Below are 21,752 nucleotides of genomic sequence, written 5' to 3' on the forward strand. Positions count from 1 at the left end.
CAAACAAAAAATCACAGGAGCAGAGAAACTAAGAAAACAAAACCAAATAAACAGCTCTTATCTTTTCTAATGCAAGAACATTTCTAATGAAATATGTAAGGATAATAAATAGGATTTCTTGACTTTGAGTTTTCCATTTGGTTTTCCTTTAGCTCCTGAATAGTTTTTTTACCCTCTTAGAAAAGGATTTAAATCCAGAGGATGAACCCTTCAGATAAACTTGAATCCCAGCAGCTTTCTCTCTTGCTCAGTTTAAAATTTTGTTCATGTAGAAAATTCAATGCTTGACTGATCTAAAAAAAATTATGACAGCTGAATCCAGATACAGCAGAGGCCCATTTAATTATCAAACTCTCCTTTCATTTGAGAAATGGCATGTTTTGTTTTTCTTCCATATTGTGTGGGATTCCCTTTTCCTTTTAATTGAGGAAACACTGCTTCCCTTTGCTTCGGGTCTCCCCTGCCCTGCTTCCTTTTGGATAATAGCAATGGATCACTTGCATGTGGTGTTTGATGCCTTGCATGATGCTAACATGCAAAGGCAAGTTCCAGTCTGCATGCTGCTTAATGAATGTTTTTCCCCTTTCTCTCCTTCCTTGTTATGTGCTTTCAGAAGACAACTATGTGAAAGGTGGGTGATTTCTATCTTATTTTTTAAGCTCTGTTCTTTCCTTGCATATCCCTTCTCTTTAGTGTTTTGCCTCCAGGTTAGTGTTTATAATGATACATCTTATCATTAAAACGGTAAGTTTATTTTGTTCTTCCTTTATGAGAGTGTTGAAATCTTAAGATCAGGGTTCTGGATATTTCTCTGCTACCCACCCTCACCTGCCAACTGAAAATTCACTGCTAAAATGCAAATGATATCTTGCTTTAATTGGGGAAAGTAGAAGTCAAGTACCACATATTTGTGCTTTGTAAACTTATTAAGTGGTTGACTTCATATACAAGTTGCTTTAATGAATTATAACATGATAACCAAATAAAGTCCAATTTTATATTTTAAAAAATTATAATCAACATATTATATCTAAAACTAAGACAACAATTAAGAAACTATCCTGGATATACATAAGAATTTATATGGTTCCCTAATTTTTCTCTTTAAAAATTGGTCATAGTATGCTATAAGTTGCTTTTGAAGTTGCATTGATTATTTTTTAAAAAAAAAACCTACATTGTGATGTGGTATTGACTTTGTCTTCATAATCAGTGCATCTACAATTAGAAATCACTATATATTAATTCAAAATATATTATAAGCCTTTCTTATAAGCATAGAGTTCAATTTTAACTTTGACATTAAGGAACTGCTTCAAGAAAGAGGAAAGGGGAAATTTCCCTTCTACATTTCCATAAACTTTCATGACTTTACATTTTTTAATGAAATCAAGCAGAGGAAAAACAACAATAAGAAAAACAAAACTGAATTCACTGCATTCTCTGTGGTTACATGATAATATTTTGGATTATTGCTTATATTACTGTGGTTAGGAGTGTATATACTACTATTGGATAGAGAGGGTGTGATTTAGTTTTATTACTTTACATGGTAGAGGCAGGACATGATCCATATTCAAGATAATGGATCATATTCTCAAATTGTTCACACTAGTTTCTAGTTTTGCAAGAAGGGCTATTCATTTGTGTATTTAATACAATAATACAATAGCAGAGTTGGAAGGAACCTTGGAGGTCTTCTAGTCCAATCCCCTCCCTAGGCAGAAAACCCTATATAGTTCCAGGCAGATGGCTATCCAACATCTGCTTAAATACTTCCAGTGTTGGGGCATTCACAACTTCTGGAGGCAAGCTGTTCCACAGATTAATTGTTCTAACTGTCAGGAAATTTCTCCTCAGTTCTAAGTTGCTTCTCTCCTTGATTAGTTTCCACCCATTGCTTCTTGTTCTACCCTCAGGTGCCTTGGAGAATAGTTTGACTCCCTCTTCTTTGTGGCAACCCCTGAGATTTTGGAACACTGCTATCATGTCTCCCCTAGTCCTTCTTTTCATTAAACTAGACATACCCAGTTCCTGCAACCGTTCTTCATATGTTTAGTATCCAGACCCCTAATCATCTTTGTTGCTCTTCTCTGAACTCTTTCTAGAGTCTTCACATCTTTCCTACATTGTGGTGACCAAAACTGAATGCAGTATTCCAAGTGTGGCTTTACCAAGGTATTATAAAGTGGTATTAACACTTTACATGATCTTGATTCTATCCCTCTGTTTATGCAGCCTAGAACTGTGTTGGCTTTTTTGGCAACTGCTGCACACTGCTGGCTCATATTTAAATGGTTGTCCACTAGGACTCCAAGATCCCTCTCACAGTTACTACTATTGAACAAGGTATCACCTATACTGTACCTGTGCATTTCATTTTTCTTGCCTAAATGTAGAACCTTACTCTTTTCACCATTGAATTTCATTTTATCAGATAGTGGCCAATCTTCAAGTTTGTCAATATCCTTCTTTATCTTAAGCCTGGAGTGTTGGCTATCCTGGACAGCTTGGTGTCATCTGCAAATTTGATGAGTTCCCCATTTATTCCTTCATCCAAATCATTGATGAAGATGTTGAAGAGTACTGGGCCTAAAACAGAGCCTTGGGGTACTCCACAGCATACTTCCCTCTATGTAGATGCAGTTCCATTGAGGACTGCACGTTGAGTGCGGTTGGTCAGCCAGTTACGGATCCATCTGGTGGTGATGCTGTCCAACCCACATTCTTCTACTTTACCTTGTAGTATGTTATGGTCTACTTTATCAAATGCCTTACTGAACCAAGTAAACTATATCGATGGTATTCCTCTGGTCCACTAATTTTGTCACTTTGTCAAAGAATGCAATAAGATTAGTCTGGCATGATCTGTTTTTGACAAACCCATGTTGGCTTTTGGCTATTACTTTGTTTACTTCTAGGTGTTCGCTAATTCATTGCTTGATTATCTTTTTCAGAATTATTCCCATATTGAGGTCAGGCTGATAGGTCTATAGTTTCCTGGATCTATTTTTTCCCTTTTTTGAGATGGGAACCACATCAGCTCTTTTCCAGTCCTCTGGCAGTTCCCCCGGTGCTTCAGGATCTCTGAAAGATATAGTCCAGTGGTTCTGAGATCTCATCTGTTAGTTCCTTCAGAACCCTGGGGTATAATCCATCCGATCCTGGTGACTTGAACTCATCTAGGGTAGACAGGTACTCACTTACCATTTTCTTCCCTATTTCAACTTGTGTTCCTAATCTGATTTTTGTGGTGCTGTTTTTGATCGGTTGGACTGTTTTATCCCTTTGTGTAGACAGATGCAAAAAATGAGTTAAATATTTCTGCTTTCTTCCTGTTGCTTGTCACTTTCTTGCCACTTTCTCTGAGCAATGGACCAATTGTTTCATTAACCCTTTTCTTGTTTTTAACATATTGGAAGAAGCTTTTTTGTTATTTTTTACTTTTGTGGCAAGCCTTTCTTCATTGTGAGCCTTAGCTTTCCTTACTTCATCTTTACAGGCTCGGCCTATTTGCTGATATTCTGCCTTAGTAATGTCCCCCTCTTTCCACTTTTTATACTTAACTTTTTTGTCTTTCAATTTGTCAGAGAGTTCTTTATGCAGCCGTGCTGGTTTCTTTTGGGAACTGTTATTTTTCTTCTTCATTGGTATTGTGCTAGACTGAGCTTTTGTAATCTCATTTTTTCAAAATTTCCCAAGCTTCTTGAGTTGTTTTCCTCTTAAGGATTCTCATCCATGAAATTCTTCCCAAGCTCTCTCTAAGTTTATTGAAATTAGCTCTCTTAAAATCCAAGCCTCTAGTTTGACTTTGTTCTACTACTTGTGTTTGCATAATGTTGAATTCCAATATTGCATGGTCACTTGCCCCCCAGAGTTCCTATGGCTTCAACACCTATCATTTCCTCTCTGTTAGTGAGAATTAAATCTAATATGGCCGATCCCCTTGTTCTCTTCTCTACTTTTTGGGAAACAAAGTTTTCTACTAGATTCATTAGGAACCTGTTGGATCTTCCACTTGGTGCAGAGTTTGTTTCCCAGTTGATGTCAGGGTAGTTAAAATCTCCCATTACTATTGTGGTGTGCTTCCTACATACCTTAGTTAGCTGACTAGCAAAAAGTTCAACTACTTCCTCTGCTAGGTTGGGTGGCCTGTAGTATAGACCTATATCAATGTCATTTCCCCCCCAAATCTTTAATATTGACCCAAATGCATTTACCACTTTGTTCATGAAATTTCATTTTTCTTATTCATTAGATGTATATTCCATTATTTTTCCATGAGTGTAAGATGGCATATGTAGCACTCTCATCTTTTTTTAAACAACATCCCCATGAATAGGTTATGCTGAGAGATTTACATTTTTAAAATCAATCACAACTAAGGATAGTCATGAACCTGAGTCTATCCAATCTCAGTTTAACATTTGAAATATTGTGTTTACAATGACTTTCAGTTGGCATTGAATTTAATTTATTCCAATATCACAAAAAATTAAATAAACATTGCTTATTAATAAGTAGCATCTTTTTAACTATTGCCTCTTATACCACTATTCTCTCACACATAATAAGGACTCCTGAGAATATGATTGTGATCCAAATTCCTTTAGACTGTGTACAATTTATTTTATTGAAATGGCAGAAAGAGACAGACTTGCTTTAATAAATATTTTTAAGAACATCTTCCAAAGCAAATAACAAAAAATAGCACATAATCTTGCTAAGTTAGTATATTGGTAAGTATATTTTTTTAGCTAATAAAACATCTATAAGTATGTGCAGATTCTGTAACTTTATGGAAAAGTTACAGCAGATTAGTGTTTTGTTTATCTGATGTTTACAGGGAATCTGATGAGCCACCTACCAAGGAGAAAACAGTATCCACCATCTGTTGTGGTCTAATTGTATTTTTGCCAATTGTGTAGCCCAGGCAGGAAGCAAAGGAGAGAAGGAACTCTTCTCTTGTGGACTACCAAAAACACCATATGGTTCATAAGTAATAGAAACAGAACCACTCCACTTCAGGAAAATGGCTTTAATAGTTATTGTAATATGTTCTAAAGAAAGATATGGCAGTTTAAGCAAAACCATGCCAACTATTTAATGAAAGGAAATGCCTTTGAAAACCCAATGAGGCAAACATGGAAGCTCATGGAAAATCAGCTGGCTTTTCATTGCACTCTGTGGGATCACTTCAGTAAAAAAGATTAAGAATTTTCTCCTTTAATCAATTTTTTTAACCTAATTATTCATAAGGAGGAAAAAACAAGATTCATGCTACTATTCATGTGTTGCAAAATAGTGTCTGAAGAACATTTGTAGTTAGGATGAATTTGCAGAGCCAGACATTGATGTTTACATATTCTCACTTATTGTATCACTTACATCCATACACATTTATTCATATATAAGCTTGCTTACTATGTGATCTCCTTCCATTTCCGTCTGCTACCTTCATCAACATGTCTATCATCTAATGAGAAAAAAGTAACCAACAAAGAGAAGATCAGCAGAACTTAAAACCGCCAAGTAACATCATCCTTGTGGTTCAACAATTACAAGTAGTTCCTGATTTACAATCCCATTTTGGACCAGATTTTCCATTGCTAAGGAAGCCAGTTAAGTTAGCCACAATTGATTTTATGACCTTTTTTGGCCATGATTGTTAAATGAATCACTGCAGTTACTATGGTAATTATGTGGTCATTAAGCAAATCCAGCTCCCTCCCTCCCCCCTGTGGCTTTGATTTGCTTCCTCTGACTTTGTCACAAGCCAGATGCGAAAGTAGCAAATGGCAATCACTTGACCCTGGGATGCTGCCATTGTAGTAAAAACTTGTGGTTTGTCAAGTTTCTGAAGTTTAATCATGTGACTATGGCAGTTCTGCAATAGTTTTAACTGCAATGGTTATAAGCAGAGGTGGGTTGCTCCCAGTTTGGCCTGGTTCAGCCAAACCAGTAGTGGTGATGGCAGGAGGCTCCACTCACCCGCCCAGATGCTTCTGCGTATGCACAGAAGCATTGCATGTGAGCATGCATGTAAGCACGAATGAACCAGTAGTAAACAGGTTAGCAAACCACCACTGGTTGTAAGTAACTTTTTTCAGTGCCATTGTAACTTCAAATGGTTGTAGGCAATGACTACCTCACTTCCTGTTTAAACTGGAAGAGGAGAAAACACAATTAGCAAACAAGTTAATCTCTTTAAGTACAGGTAATCCTTGATTTACAGCCACAGTTGAGCCCAAAATTTCTATTGCTATGCAAAAGAAGTTGCTAAGTGAATTTTGTCCCATTTTATCACCTTTCTTTCCAGAGTTTCTAAGTGAATCACTGCAGTTGTTAAGTGAATCTGGCTTCCTCAGATGTGCTTTGGGTTTGGAGAGGAATCCTGTCATTGTTTCCCAAATCCTAGACCCTATAGAAATATCTGTGATTCCATCTACAGTCTAACAGTGCCGGAGCAGAGGGCATGGCATGGGAAGAAATTGAGGGAAGCACTGATGCTGAATGAGTCAAAGCCTTCATGGTAATTCAGCATGTCCAAGAATTGGTTTAAAACTAGGCAAACCCCAACCCATAAGGAAAAAAATAAACAAATAAATGATTCAAAATGGCAAAATGATGGTAAATTAGACTTCCTGACTTTTTCCCTGCCAGCCTGTTACCAACAGAGCACTTAAAATATTAGAGGCTTTGACATTCAGGTTATCTGCGAGGTCAGGCAGAAACACTCTCTCAATCAACCATCTGCATAGGTTGATTACAGAATTTACATCCTAATTAAGTGATTGTTTTCAAAACTGATTAAAAATCCATCTAGAGAAGAAAAATTAGGTTATATAGTGGTGCACATTTCAGTGTGAACTGGTATGAATGAAATCAATCAAAATTCTTTATACGTAACCGTGTGTATAATTGCAGATATTCACACACAGCAAAAGTAATATCCAAGCAAAGTGTTCATGGCCTAATAGAGCAGTGCATAAACATTAAAAGCTGATGCATGTCAAAACTGATCAAGGTTAATATACCAAAATGATTTCGCTATGTGAGGCAATGAAGCCTATTTTAGCCTTTCCCCTAAAGATCATTCTTTTGTTTTAATTATAACTACACTTGCCTTTCTCTGATTACATTTATAACAACTACTCTGTTTTCCTGAAAATAAGACCTCCCCAGATAATAAGCCCAATTGGGCTTTTGAGTGCATGTGCTAAAATAATCCCTTCCCTGAAAATAAGTCCTCCCCGAAAATATTGCAACACAGCAGCAGCCATGAGGTGACCACACTCCCTGCCTCCTGCACCTCAAAAATAATAAGACCTCCCCAAAAATAATGCCACATGCTTATTTCAGGGGGTCAAAAGAAAATAAGACCTGTCTTATTTTCAGGGAAACACTATAGATATAGATGATATAGATGATATAGATAGATAGATAGATAGATAGATAGATAGATAGATAGATAGATAGATAGATAGATAGATAGATATAGGTATAGATATAGATATAGATACCTTTCTCTCATCCTCATTTTAGTAACATTCTCTTACTTTCTTTAAATTTGTCTTACTTCTTCATTCTATCAGGCATCTTTTTCCTACTTCTCATTAGAATATCACCACATACTACTGTGGTACTTGGTGTGAAGCAGAAGCCCAGCCTAGAGAAGATCACTATTTTAAACAAACCTTTGATGCCCAAGGCCAATAATTAGTTAATTTGGAAAGCTGAGAGGAAGAAGCTTGGAGCTTAAAACCTGGAGAATTGTAATTTCTTTGCTTTACATTTGGCAGTCAATTGTTGTTTAAGGCTTCATTCTTGTCTGCAACACAGTTTCTAATCTAGGCAGATTTATCTGGGACTTTTCCATCTAGTTTAGTCGAAAGGTGAACTAAGGGTTAAGAAGTGCCTAGAGATCTGAGCCAAGTGTGAAGTCTGACACTTTATAACACAATCCTCTTTATTCATTTGCAAACAGTCTGTATTACTTTTTCTTTCATTCTCCTTCCATTCATTTTGTTTAAATTATTTTTCATAAAGGGTTTGTACCATTTCTTCCTGTCATTGTTCTTCATTCACTTCAGTTTTTTCTACTTTTCTCTCTTTCTTTTTTCCAAGATCATTTTTCTCAGTATTAGTGTTTATACTGGCAAATAATGATCCGTTCCACAATCAGATCTTCTCATCCCTTTTGTCACCTTCACTGATTCTCCTAGTCTTTTATCATAAACAAGTAAATTAATCATGTTTTTACAGTGTAAGTATGAATAAAAAACATTTAAAACTGGTATTAAAAAAACATTCTATTTGTTTGTCAAATACAGGTAGTCCTCGACTTACAACCGTTCACTTAGTGACTGTTATAAATGTTAACAGGTCTGAAAAAAGTGACATGATTATTTTTCACACTTACAACCGTTGCAGCATCTATGAGACACATGATCAAAATTCAGATGCTTTGCAACTGTTATATATTTATGACACTTAGACTCCCAGGCAGTGTTAAGTTTCCATTTTCTTACTACTGGTTCGCTCGTGCGCACACGCACAGTCATGCACAATGCTTCTGTGCATGCACAGAAGCATCCAGGAGGGTGAGTGGAGCCTCCCACCACTGTCACTACCAGTTCACCCAATCCGGGCCTAACCAGAAGCCTCTTGTCTCAGGGTCATGTGATCTGTTTTTGTGACCTTCTGTGGCAAATGTGGCAAGAAAGGTCATAAAATGGGGCAAATTCACTTAAGAAATGTTTCCCTTAGCAACAGAAAATTCAGGCTTAATTGTGGTCACAAATTGAGGACTAAATGTAATCAATGTTCTAATTTATTCCTGGATCTCCAAATGGCATTCTAATTTCACTCTTCTTGTTTCTAGCCCCGGGAGGGCGAACCAATGACACGTTGCCCTGTCAGCTGGCCAGCCTTTTTTAAAGCCATTTTCCCCCTCCCCAGGCTCCAGAGATTTTATAGGAGCATGGAGAGGGCAAAAAGAGCCTCCCCCACCCCCTCCAGAGGCTCTCCAGAGGCTTCAGGATCTTCCCTGAAGCCTCCAGAGCACAAAAAACCGGCCCTGTGGGTAAATTGGAAGTTTGGGAATGGACTGTCGGTTTGCTCGGAGGGTTGGTTTAAGGTCCCAGAGGCTTCAGGAACCTTCAGAAGGTTTCCCTGAAGCCTCCAGAGGACTAAAAACCATCCTACGAACAAACCGGAGGGTTTTTTGCCCTTCGGAGGCTTCAGGGAAGCCTCCTGAAGGTCCCTGAAGCCTCCGGAGGGCTTAAACCAACCCTATGAGCAAACCAGAAGTGACTTCTGGTTTGCTTGTAGGGTCGTTTTCTTGCCCTTTGGAGGCTTCAGGGAAGCCTCCTGAAGGTCCCTGAAGCATCAGGAGGGCTTCCAGGGGGGGGGGAGCTGTTTTCACCCTCCCCAGGCTCCATGGGAGGAGTGCCTCTCATGCGTGCATAAGCACTGGGGGGTTTGCACATTGCATTATGGGTGCAGCACGCTCACACATGACCCCCCTACGTTCCCTTCTTATGGTACACGAGCCAAAAAAGGTTCACCATCGCTGTTCTAACCCATTGCTTCATATCATGTATCCTCATTGCATTCATTCAAAATGTTTCAAGGAAGTTCTTTCATCCTTCACTGAATTATAACATGCAACATCCATGCATCCATACACATATGCAAAAACCTTACCTTTGCCATACATTTGAGTACTTACCTTCATAATTAAGTCTATATTTTCTTTTCTTTTATGCCTTCATAAAAATAACTGTATGTGATCAAATCACTTTGAATAATATCTTCCTTATTTTTTCTTAGTTTCAGAGGCAATTATTTTGTTTTTTTCTCTCTATTTGTTTAGTTAATTCATTTTATTTATCATGTACTTTTTTAATACCAAGTTACAACTTGCATGATCATCAGCACAGGACTCTTGAATATTTTACTCCATTGGTCGTTGATTATGGCTTTGATTAACCAAGACGTTTACATTTTACTCAATAAAATAAAGACAATGTAGCAAAGTTAGCAGGTTAATTTTCCTCATGCTATATGCAACAATTACTATTAAGAGTTTCATTGGACACAGTAAGAAGTATTCGTATGTCAATGCTTCATACATACTTAGCTACATTTTAAAACAAAAAAAGAGTTAAATGTTGCACATTTTTAAAAAATTCAGTTTGACATTATTATGGTCACAGACCAATGTACAGATATATAGTTAACAGATAACACAGGCAATATACAATTCAGATACAATAAACTAATATAATTTTTAAAAACCATATTAATTTTTATGTTATCTACCTGAATAAGAATAATATTGTGAGAGTAAAATGTGAGAATAAATTCTAATTTTCAAAATTCCATTTATGAAAGGAAACGTAGTATATTCATTCATTCATTATTTATTTATTTTGTATAACCATCCATCTCAATCCAGTAATTCTGGGTGGTGAATAATCATAAAACCAATTAAATTGGTATCAGCATAAACATAGCCCTTCACATACTTGAAGGACACCACTAGGTCTTTAGGGCCTTCCAAAACATCAGCAGGGCTGGGACCATCCTAATTTCCGGAGGGTGTTTAAGAAGGCAGGCACTATGCAGAAAAACATGACTTTTGGTCTTTGTTAGCTGACATGACTTGGTCAGTGCATGCACAAGGTGTATACCCATCCTGCTAGACAGGATTGGATGAATAAAAACAAATGGAAGGTAACTCTGTCCTATGCCATAAAGGACTTAGGTACCAGTATCTAGAATTCCATATGAAAACACAATAGCAAACAATGCAATCCCTGAAGGAAAGATGATACATTGCTGAATAGCTGACACCATTTGCAACCCATGCAACTGCCTTCTGTACCAGCTGAAATTCTTAAATGCTCATCAAGGGCAGTACCATATAGAGTGCATTGCAATAATCCAAATGAGAGGTCATGAGCCCTCTAATCTAGGAATCAAAGCTACTGGCACCAAGCCCAAAGGCAGTCTTAGTAACAGCAACCATCTGCTGTTCCAGCAGGAGTCATGAGCCCAAGAAGATGCCCAGATTGTGCATCAGGTCCATTTGAGACAGTGCCACTCCATCCCTGGAGCCAGAGATGGAAAAACCTTGGTACCAGAAAGCCCAAGAACCTACAGCCACTCCATTTTGCTTGCTTTGAGCCAAAGTCCATTTTGCCCATCCAGTCTCCTACAGCCTCCAGGAACTGAGACAGGACTCAGGAAGCCCACGGGGAGGATATTAGCTGGGTATTATCAGCATATTAAGGATACCTCACCCCAAATCATCAGATCACCTCACTTAATGGCCACATATATATGTGAGATAAGGGGAAGAGACAATAAAACTCTGTGGGACACCACAAATCAGGAGTCATGTGCTGTACCTCTTCATTCTTATCATCATCACCTGGAACAAACCCCAGAGGGAGGAGAATTAGCACAGCACTGTGCCCTCTATTACCAATTCCTGAAGCCAGTCCAAAAGAACACTATGATTGAAGGCTGCTGAGAGGTCAAGAAGAGCAAAGATGGATACACTATCTCTCTCAAGCTCCTGCCAGAGATCATTCAGGAGCATAATCAACACTGTCTCAGTCTTAATTCCCAGCCTGAAAGTGATCCAGATAATCCATGTCATCTAAGCCCTTTGAATTTGCCATGAGACCACTTTCTCTACAACATTTCTTGGAGAAGAATAACTGAATATTTCTTATATTATACAATTTTGATAATTGTACTATTATAATTTCTAATGGTAGAAAGAACTTTAAATCTGCATAGGAAAGAAAATGGAGGAGGGGTGCATTTATGCAATAAATCCCATTGAGTTCTGTGGAATATAATCCAGAAAAAATACATTCTGTAGATATGTTTTGGATTTAATTTTAAGACTGCTTTTAACTTATTTGACAATAACGTCTGCTGCTTATAGTGGTATTTATTTGGAATAGATTCCTTTACAATAAAAACAGTTACTGTGATTATTGAGATAATTATGGAGAAGCAGGATTGATATTTGTAAAAGAACCCAGTTTGTGGTGCAAATTTACTATATTGTTTAAAATTTTATTTCTTTCATTGATAATATGAAATTTACAATATGAACTCTGCTTATGAAAGCATTCTTAATTTAGGAGATCATATTACCTTTTTATTGCATATATGCTCAATTTTCTGTGTGAAGTAGAAACCGTAGTAAAGTTTAGAAATCTTACCTTCCAGTGAAAACCAGCATATTCCTTTTCAAACCTTACTTATATGAAGAAATGTTTAACAATGAAATGCATGAGACTGTATTTTATGACACTTCTGTCCTCTACCCAAAGGAATTGAATCTTATTTTATGGTTTTGTTTTTAAATGACTTATATTGAGGTGTTTATTTTGTCTAAAGTTAATTTCTATTAATGTTTGTAAAATTGAACATGATGCATATTTCTTTTAAGAGGATGGAAAATATAGTCCCCAATCCCACATTTGTTTCTTTAAGAAAATATAGCTTTTATGTTTAGAAAATTTGGTTGGTAAGGAATTGTATAACCTATAGTTCTTTATAATTTTGAAAAACAATAATTAAGAAGCAGACCTTAATTTTGGTGAATCAAAAGTGCAATTCATTTTCAGCTGGTCAAAGCAACTGATAACAAGGATTTCCCCTTCCTCTTTATACTCTACTGTTTTTCCATTTGCTGTATAATGATGATGATGATGATATCCAGAAATGTATTTATTTTAGGTTGAATGTTTCACACAAATAAGGAGATGTCCCTTGCATTTTCATTTCAATGTGATAAAGTAATTATTTTATTTAATTATTTGAAACGCTCATTTTCAATGAGAGGAAAAAGATCAGACCCAGCCCATTCTTCAGATTGACACTACTCCAGGTTCGGAAAAGAAAAAATAATAATAAAAAGAAACTATTTTATAACTGCAGGATGAAGCATCCATCTAGAAAAAAAAATGTGATCCAAGTATTTATGAGATTTATGAACAAATATTCTAGGAATTGGTTGAAGTTGAAATCATTTTCTTACTAATTTTGTCATTAAAACCCATTTTAATACTTAAAGAAAATAAAAGGTAATTCAGAAATATTGTGTTCAAATAGTAGTGCAATTGTCCCATTCCCACCTCCAAAAGAATTCCAACTGGTGGTTGAAACATGCTCCTTTAATTTTGCAATATTATGCAAATACCTCACAGGAGACCAACACCTGTTATCAAAGAAATTTAAAAAGTCACTGTGACACTACCACCTTCCCTTGAACCCTTGTTCATTGCTGACTGTGCTCTTGTTTCCCTTTAAGGTCTGGCGCACTTGATGATGGGCGACCAAGGTATGGGTTCTGCTCCTTTTCCACTCTGCTTCAATCATTTTATTTTATTTTATAAAAGTCTTTGTTTATTTTTTGTGTAGCTGCTTCAAAGCCCATCATAAGAAATGATGGTCAAATGCTTGTGAGCTGTCTCAGGCTGTAAATAATCACACAGTCCTAGTTACATCTTTCGTTTCCCCCCCCCCTCTTTTGCACTGTGTGTCTATAAATGGATATATCTTATGTTGCTGTTATTTTTTTACTATTTGCTCCCTTTGTTCTATTTTTTTATTGTTTCCCTCATCCCACTAACAATAAAATAATTGTTTAAAAGGGTGCCATTTCTAAAAATCATATTGAGAAATTGCTTTGAGTTTAAATATAATGTTGATCATAAATCTGAAATGCACTCTTCACATAGATATGAAAGAAAAAACTTGACTTATAACCCCCCCCCCCCAAAAAAAAAGAAAGAAATCTGCTTTGCATTAATGCATGGTTGTTTGGAAAATGCAGAAACCATTTGTTTTTGGCTTCTGGAATGTTAAGAAAACTTTTTTGCAGCATAATGGAATTAGTGATGTGACCTCATCACCTTGTGAAAAATTTTGCCCACCCAACCCAGTGTTCATGTTACTTTTGTGTCATGCCTTTGAAAAATGAAGCATGGGTTACTTCTGTATTTTTGTGCATGTACATGAAAGTTGGAAAGCAGTAATTCTTAAAATGTGACACCAACTGCATCTCCATTTGTCTTCAATCATTTGCCTCAAGCTTTGTCTCTTTTCATGTTTGGACTGTGATGGCATTTACATTTACACACACAACTCTTACTGTTGTTTCTCTTTTGTTTTCTCTTCTGTCTGGCAATACTTTCTTCATGGAACCATTTCATCAAATCCATAGGTAAAAGTAAAGGTATTACATTACTTTCTTCTTTCCTTCCTTCTACCTCCCTTCCCATTCTTTTAAAAATCATCTATACACTGTAAAGTATGTCTGAGTGATGCAAGTACTGTATATTTATTTAGTGTTGGTACATTGTGTTGGTGGGAGGTAGGTATGCTTTTTTATTTTACAAGAAAAGTTGGTATGGGTCAGGAGGAAAAACAGACTCAAAAGTTTTTTCAAGAATGTTTGTGCCTTGAATACGAATAACAGGGCTGTGGTGCTATAATCTAATGTTATCATGACAGTGTAAAAAGCATATAGATGACATAGTCCATTAGCCAAGTTTTCCAGTACAAAAATTATGCATGGATCAAAGATATGACAGAGATGGGCAGAAATATAGGTGAGAATTAATTGCTAATAGCTAAAAACTTTAGTGAGTGTACAATATATGGTATTAGAAAGGCGATGCCAAGCACCAATATTTGTTTGGAGAAAATTTAAGGAGGAAAGGATGGGGATGGGTTGATAGAGGCTTTTCCAGGACCGAAGCTTGGAAGAACAATCGGGGGCAGGCCCTGGAGAAGCTGAATTCAACTAACCATCTGAGGTATGAATTCTGTTTTCATTGACCTCCAAATGCAAAGCATATCTGTCAGAAGCTGTCTTTAAGCATGAAGTCACCAGATAGCTGGCCCAAGGTCCACTGCAATGACATGTAAGTCTAAGTACCATAAGAGCAGAGCTTTTGTCTACTATAGAAGGTTGGCTACAGTTTTGTCTGTAAGAGTTTTGTGCATAGGTTTTTAACTTTGTGTGTACAGCTCAAAGCATGGTAAAACAAGAGAGAAAGGAGACCCAGAAGATTAAAAGAAAATAATGTCAGGGTCCCAAGTAACACCCCCAATGAAAGATATGCCCAAATGTAAAAGATGGCTTCCAGGTCTGACAAGTACATTGTGTAAGATTTTTGGGGAAGAGACCTTATTTGTCCTCTTAAATTTATTATTTAAACCTCTATGTGAGAACAAGTAAAAACAGGCAACTCTTGTATCATTATATAGTAATTAAAAATGAAGTGTAAACCATCCAAAGCATTTTAGTGTCACTCTGACTTTAAGTGGAAAATGAAACACCCAATTTTCTTTTGTTGATATCAGTGGAACTCAAAAGGATTTCCAATTGAAAGAGTGTCAAAATATTTAAGTATATATAGTATGTATGTATGCTTGTGTGTTTCTGGAAGTAAATTGTTTTGGCAATGTAATTGTATTATTTGGTTAACATATGAACCACAGAATTTTCATCCACTCTCCATTTTACATTCCATTTTACTGAATGTATTATAAACTACCCAAACTGTTACAATAAATGGTGCCGCTTGCCTACAATTTGCCCCTTAAGCCAGTTGCTTTAGTGTACCTGGCAGATACTATCAGGAATGACATCATTGTAATAATACAATAAAAATATAATAAAGAAAAAATGAGATATTTTTGCCCATTCTTAACATCTAAATCCTCCCTTTGCCTAATAATAGGCTCAGCTATATATGCACCAACAGAAAATGTATTCTGAGAGTAGGTTTGCTGATGCTGTTCCTTCACCTTAATCTGTTCTATAGAACTTTACCTTCTTGCCGTTTGTAAGTTAAAATATTAAAATCTTGCAGTTTAGTGCATGTGGTACTATGCCTAAAAATGCCTTAAAAACTACAGTTCAATAAGTTATTCAAATAAAAAGCAAGAGGAGGAAAACACCAGAATTATACATGATTATTGATGTAAATGGGAAGGATTAAAAATGCAAATTATTCTTTATGAGATATAAATGTGAATAAAGAAGAAGTTCCTCTAACACTATCATACTATCACATGTAGGGCTGGCCTTGATTTATTCAGATCCAAAAAGAAATGACCATTGGGGTTAGGGATGGGGACAACCTATATTATTTATCTCTTCAAAGTGCTTCATATAATCAGGAGTTTTCTGTGATGGTAAAGTCCCTATGATAATGGAATGCAGATATAGTTCAGCAAGGAAGTGGGTAAAATAGTGAAAGCAGCAAGGTCATGACCCAGTGGGAGGAAAAACACATCCTCTTCTAATAAAACATCCCTCCTAAGGCTAAATGATTTGTGGACATATGGTGAACCTCCTATTATGAACAACAATATATATATATATATATATATATATATATATATATATATATATATATATATATATATATATATATATATATATATATATATATATATATATATATATATATATATATATATATATATATATATATATATATATATATATATATATATTGTTGTTGTACTATATATATATATATATATATATATATATATATATATATATATATATATAGTATATATACATACATACATACATACATACATACACATACATACACATACATACATACATACACACACACACACACATACATACATACATACATACATACCTAACATTATTTGATTTCTTTTCCTATTTTATATATTGACCATATCATATAAAAGTTTTATATTAATAGTCATTAAATCAGCAATCTACAACATTTAAACACATACTAGCATCATCAGAAATAATATATTTTTCCCATTTGTCTAAAACCTGCAATTTATTTCCTTCTTGCCGATATTTATTATATTTTTCCCTCCTTCTGACATGGGATTTGAATTGATATGCATGATTTTAAAAACAAAAACAAATCATGACATCATTATGGAATAAAAATTATTAATCCTCATGCAATAAGTTTGATAGCAAATAGGGATTTAATCAACAATGTCATTTTCACACAACAATCCTTTATAGTTTAAGCCAATGGTTCTTAACCCAGGTCCTTATACCCTTTGTGGCTACATAGATAGATTTTGGGGAGGGTCAATTAACCTGGATTGGGGGGGGAACTACAATCTTATTTTCAAAATAATTTAAATTTACCTTTTCATTCATTAATTTATGTAGATAACAATGTAATTTATGATGCCTAGCCCCTGAAATGTTTGTTAACTTCAGTAAATTTTATTATTATTATTATACTTAAAAATTGTCTCAATATTGATTTAATGGATTAATAAAGTTACATATTTGTTATTTTTCAATATTTTGATGTCTGTATTTAATCATAATTCATTTTCTGTGCAGTCTATATCTGTGCATTCTTATGCAAGGTATTGATTGCAGTGAAACAATAGATTCTCAAAGGAATGCATTCCGAACCACAATTCCTCAAAGCCAGAAGAATGATTTCTTGCCATTCAGAGGCACAAACTTCCTGTAATTAAAAAAAAACAGTTTTGAGTCCACTATATCCATAAAATCACAGCTTCTTGCTTTTTATGCTACTGCAATTTTATTCCAGTACTATTATTAAACATTGGTTTTAGCTCCCTAAATTTTCTTCTAGTAAGCTTTTTTTCTTGTTTCATATTCTCATCTTTCATTACCAACCTCATTGCTTCTTCATTTCTATCTTTCATGTGTTCCTCTATCACACAGATACACACTCCATATGCTCACACACAAAAACGCACTTGCAAAGCATTGCAAAATAATTTCTTTATGAATGAGAAATTCCAGTAGAACATTTTTATATTTTATTTATGTATTTATCCCACTTTTATTACTTTTATAAATAACTCAGGCCAGCAAATATATCTAATACTGCTTCCTCCTCCCATTTTTCTCACAATCAAAACCCTGTGAGGTGATCTGGTCTGAGAGAGACTGACTGTCCGAAGGGGACCTAGCTGGTTATCATGGCTAAAGCAGGACTATAACTCACGGTTTCCTGGTTTCTGCCATATGGTCTTAATCACTAGACCAAACTGGTATTTTTATTTTTATTGCCCATTTCCATCTTTTACCCTGTTTTTAAAAGAACAAACAGCCAAAGCAATCAGTTTTATTTTCATGCCCCATGATTAAATCAATTACATTACAATTAAATCAGTTAAATCAAATTAAATCAAAATAAAGTTTAAATTCTCCATTTCTGAGTTAGCTTTGTTTTTCCTCATTTACATGGTCATATAACTGATATCACCAGCTGTGGGAGGTCCTTTTTTTTTTTTTTTTGAATAGGTTTTGCTTGAAAAATCTAACTGGCATCAAAATTCTTAATGGCTGTTAAAGAAGCTTAGTATTGAATTCCATCAAACACTTTGGCCACCTAATGAGAAGGAAGGACTCATTGGAGAAGAGCCTAATGCTGGGAAAGATTGAGGGCAAAAGAAGAAGGGGACAACGGAGAATGAGGTGGCTGGATGGAGTCACCAAAGCAGTAGGTGTAAGCATAAATGGACTCCAGAGGATGGTGGAGGACAGAAAGGCCTGGAGTAACATTGTCCATGGGGTTGTGATGGGTTGGACATGACATTAATACCATTCAATGTCTAAAGTTTCATATATCTCAGCTTAACACATCAGAGTCAACAGGGCTCTGTTATTACAGGTAGTTCTCACTTATTGAGCTTAACAAATTTCTGTTGTTAGGCGGGTTTTGCACCATTTTAAGATCTTTCTTGTCACAGTTGTTAAGTGAATCACTGCAGTTGTTAAGTTAGTAAAAAATAATCACACATGGTATTTAATAATCTTATAAATTATGACTTACTGATCTTCAAACTGTGATTATATATATGTGTGTGTGTGTGTGTGTATACACACACACACATATAATCACATGATAATAGAATTGCTATCCTTACAAATGATGCAGGTTTATTAAAATTTAATGTAAACTTTAAGGTAATGGCAAATCTTGTTCCATTGTGTTAATACTAGAAATGCAATTGTGGAAATGTCTGTAGAGATTCTCAGTCATCCAGGCAGGTCATGGTTGTCCCAAAGGTGCTTTTTCTTAAAGCAACTGGACTTTCTTGGTTTTTCTTTGAAGATGTTTCACTTCTCATCCAAGAAGCTTCTTCAGATCTCACAGGATAGTAATAATCCTCTCAGAGTTGAATAAGTTTCTTGGATGAGAAGCGAAACATCTCCAAAAAATAAACAAATTCCAGATGCCTCCAGAAAAAAGCACATTTGAGATAATTGTGGAATTTGATGTCATTTGCACTTTACCTGAAATATTTGTCTCTATGTCAGACACAGGGGCGTAAACATCCTAGTCCAGTAAGGAAAGCAGACTAGTAATTCTGATCTAAATCCATGGATTAGGACTTCTCCATCTCTAGGTAGGTTGTACGATAGATGAAAGATGGAGAGAGAGGAAGATAATGCACAATTGCAAAGTGGCAAATACTTACTGTTCATGAGATGCACAGAGTTTATAATTTCATGAGGTGATTTGTCTAGTACCTATTTCTTTTCACATAAAATAATGAGAATCTGCTACTGTCAACAGTTGATTTCCCACTGTGTTATAAATCCCTTTAAAATAAGTGAAGCGAAGTGTTCCCATAAATATCACAGTTTTGAAGAACAATGAAACAAAAAAACTGTAGTTTACATAAGAATAGGAAAACTATCCATGTGTTATTGATAAATTTCATTCTAGAAATGAAATCCCCTGCTAATGCATTTCTACAATACATTTTAAAACTAATTCAGAATCACTGTTCAAGGTAGAATGGTTGAAAAAAAAATAACATGGATGAGACAGTTGGGTAAAGAGGAACACCAAATCTTTTTAAAAAATCTAAACTAATTTTGTAAACCTATTATTTCAAAGAAAGTACACAATCTGCTACGATGATTTCTCAGAAGTAAACATAATTGCCATCAGAGGTAAGTTTGTTTCTATTGTGAAACTGAGGGACAATATATTGTGCCCCTTTTCAAAGCAACAGCAATAAAGCAGTCATTACCAATTAACTAAGCTACTTTTTCCCTTCAAAGTGTCAAAGTTTTATTTTATTGCAATGATACAGAATAGGTGTGTTTTGTATAAGAATAATATGCTCTTTTTCCTATAGATTTTCTTAAATTAACCAACCAATCAACCAATTCCTATAAAACTTTTGGAAGTCATTCAGTTAGGCTAACTCATGTGGCTTTGTTTCTAAGAATTACCAATACAAGGCTACAAATCACCTTAGCTTGTGTGTCATCCTTTCAGGTGTTGTCTTAAAATAAGATTTATTACATTTATTTATTTTCCAAATATGAGAAATGGGGAAGAACAACGCGGTATCTTCAGTTTGCTGGTGAAAAATAGTTTGTCAACTTTCATGCACTCAGAATGCAATCTGTTGATCCAATTAAATATTTCAGCTTTGCAGTTTTTGTGGTATTTCAGAAGAAACAAAATTATTTATATTGTTCCATTTGATTCCAACTTTTCTGCATGGGGTTTAGGAGAATGAGCAAGATTCCCACATCCCAACTATCATCCAAACGTATTGTTCCCTCCACATATCTCTTATAGTTATGCAACTGAAGGGTTGTGCATCTGGAGACATTCAAGTTGAAGGAAGCTGACTTAGAACACTATTAGCCAGTTCAAATTTCTCTAAGTGCCAACCAGGGATGGGTTTCCAAAAATTTTACTACCCATTCTGTGGGTATAGTCTATTTTGTGGGCGTGGCTTGGTGGCCATGAGACTTGGTGGGTATGGGAAACTTGATGTCACTCACTTGGAGATGTCATGGATTGGGTAAAATGTGGTGAAGCTCACTTAACAACACTCTTGCTTAGCAACCAAATTTTTTGGCTCAATTGTAGTTATAACTCAAGGGCTATCTCTGCCTTTCTCTGCATGGCAGCCTTGTCCTAGTAAACCCCTTCTCCTTTCTGGCAATTCTCCTCTATGTTAGAGGCACCAAAATAATCCAGACAATGTAAGGTTTCTTGCTGCAGCAAGGGGTTGGACTAAATGACCACTGAGTAGCTTTCTATCCCTAAATTGCTGTGCTGTCTTTCTTTCTTTCTTTCTTTCTTTCTTTCTTTTTTTCTTTCTTTCTTTCTTTCTCCCTTCCCTTTGTGGGAAGCAACCCCCCCCCAAAAAAAATACTCACAGAAAGGCTCATTCCACATGCCTGCCAGAAAGATAATGAGATAATGAGCCTATAGAAAGTTTGGTTCCATTCACAAGCAGGGAATGATCCAACCCCTTTTAGAAACACAAAACCCATATTGCACAAACCCCAAAATTTCAAAAACATAGAACCATATAAGAATTCTACCTTTTATCCAGTTTGTTGTTCAGTTGACCCATAAACAAACTGCTGAATGTCACTTTGCAAACTTCCTTTTCAATTTAAAACAAGTTTCAATTTAATTTTTGCAGCATTAAGACTTGTGGACTTCAACTCCCAGAATTCCACAATCAGGAATGCTCAGTTCGGATTTAAATTCCACAGCCAGGCATATTCAGTTCCAATTCAAAGCAACAGCATTTTTTCTCCTCTGATGAATCCCAGTTAAAAAGTGAGATTCCTTCTTTCTTTTTATTTTTTCTTTCTCCCATCTCTTCCTTCCTCCCTTCCTTCCTTCCTTCCTTCCTTCCTTCCTTCCTTCCTTCCTCCC

General features: G+C 35.6%; 1 protein-coding gene across 18 annotated transcripts in view; it reads left to right on the plus strand.

The window, feature by feature from the left end:
- NRXN1 (neurexin 1) overlaps nt 1-21,752 on the plus strand; it is an 828,007-nt gene that overhangs the window by 70,414 nt on the left and 735,841 nt on the right. For 10 of the 18 annotated variants that reach the window (XM_087717540.1, XM_087717541.1, XM_087717547.1 and 7 more), the window contains exons 2-3: nt 614-631; nt 13,343-13,372. The exons of 5 other annotated variants lie outside the window; for them this stretch is intronic. In XM_087717540.1, coding sequence (XP_087573666.1) covers nt 614-631; nt 13,343-13,372 — 48 coding nt within the window. The remainder of the gene's footprint in view (nt 1-613; nt 632-13,342; nt 13,373-21,752) is intronic. 3 more of the 18 variants (XM_087717542.1, XM_087717558.1, XM_087717551.1) reach the window with 1 other exon arrangement.

This window comes from Thamnophis sirtalis, unplaced genomic scaffold (assembly GCF_051295495.1).
Source record: "Thamnophis sirtalis isolate CommonGarterSnake01/CBP01778 unplaced genomic scaffold, rThaSir2_p1.2 scaffold_6, whole genome shotgun sequence".
Taxonomy (NCBI): Eukaryota; Metazoa; Chordata; class Lepidosauria; order Squamata; family Natricidae; genus Thamnophis; species Thamnophis sirtalis.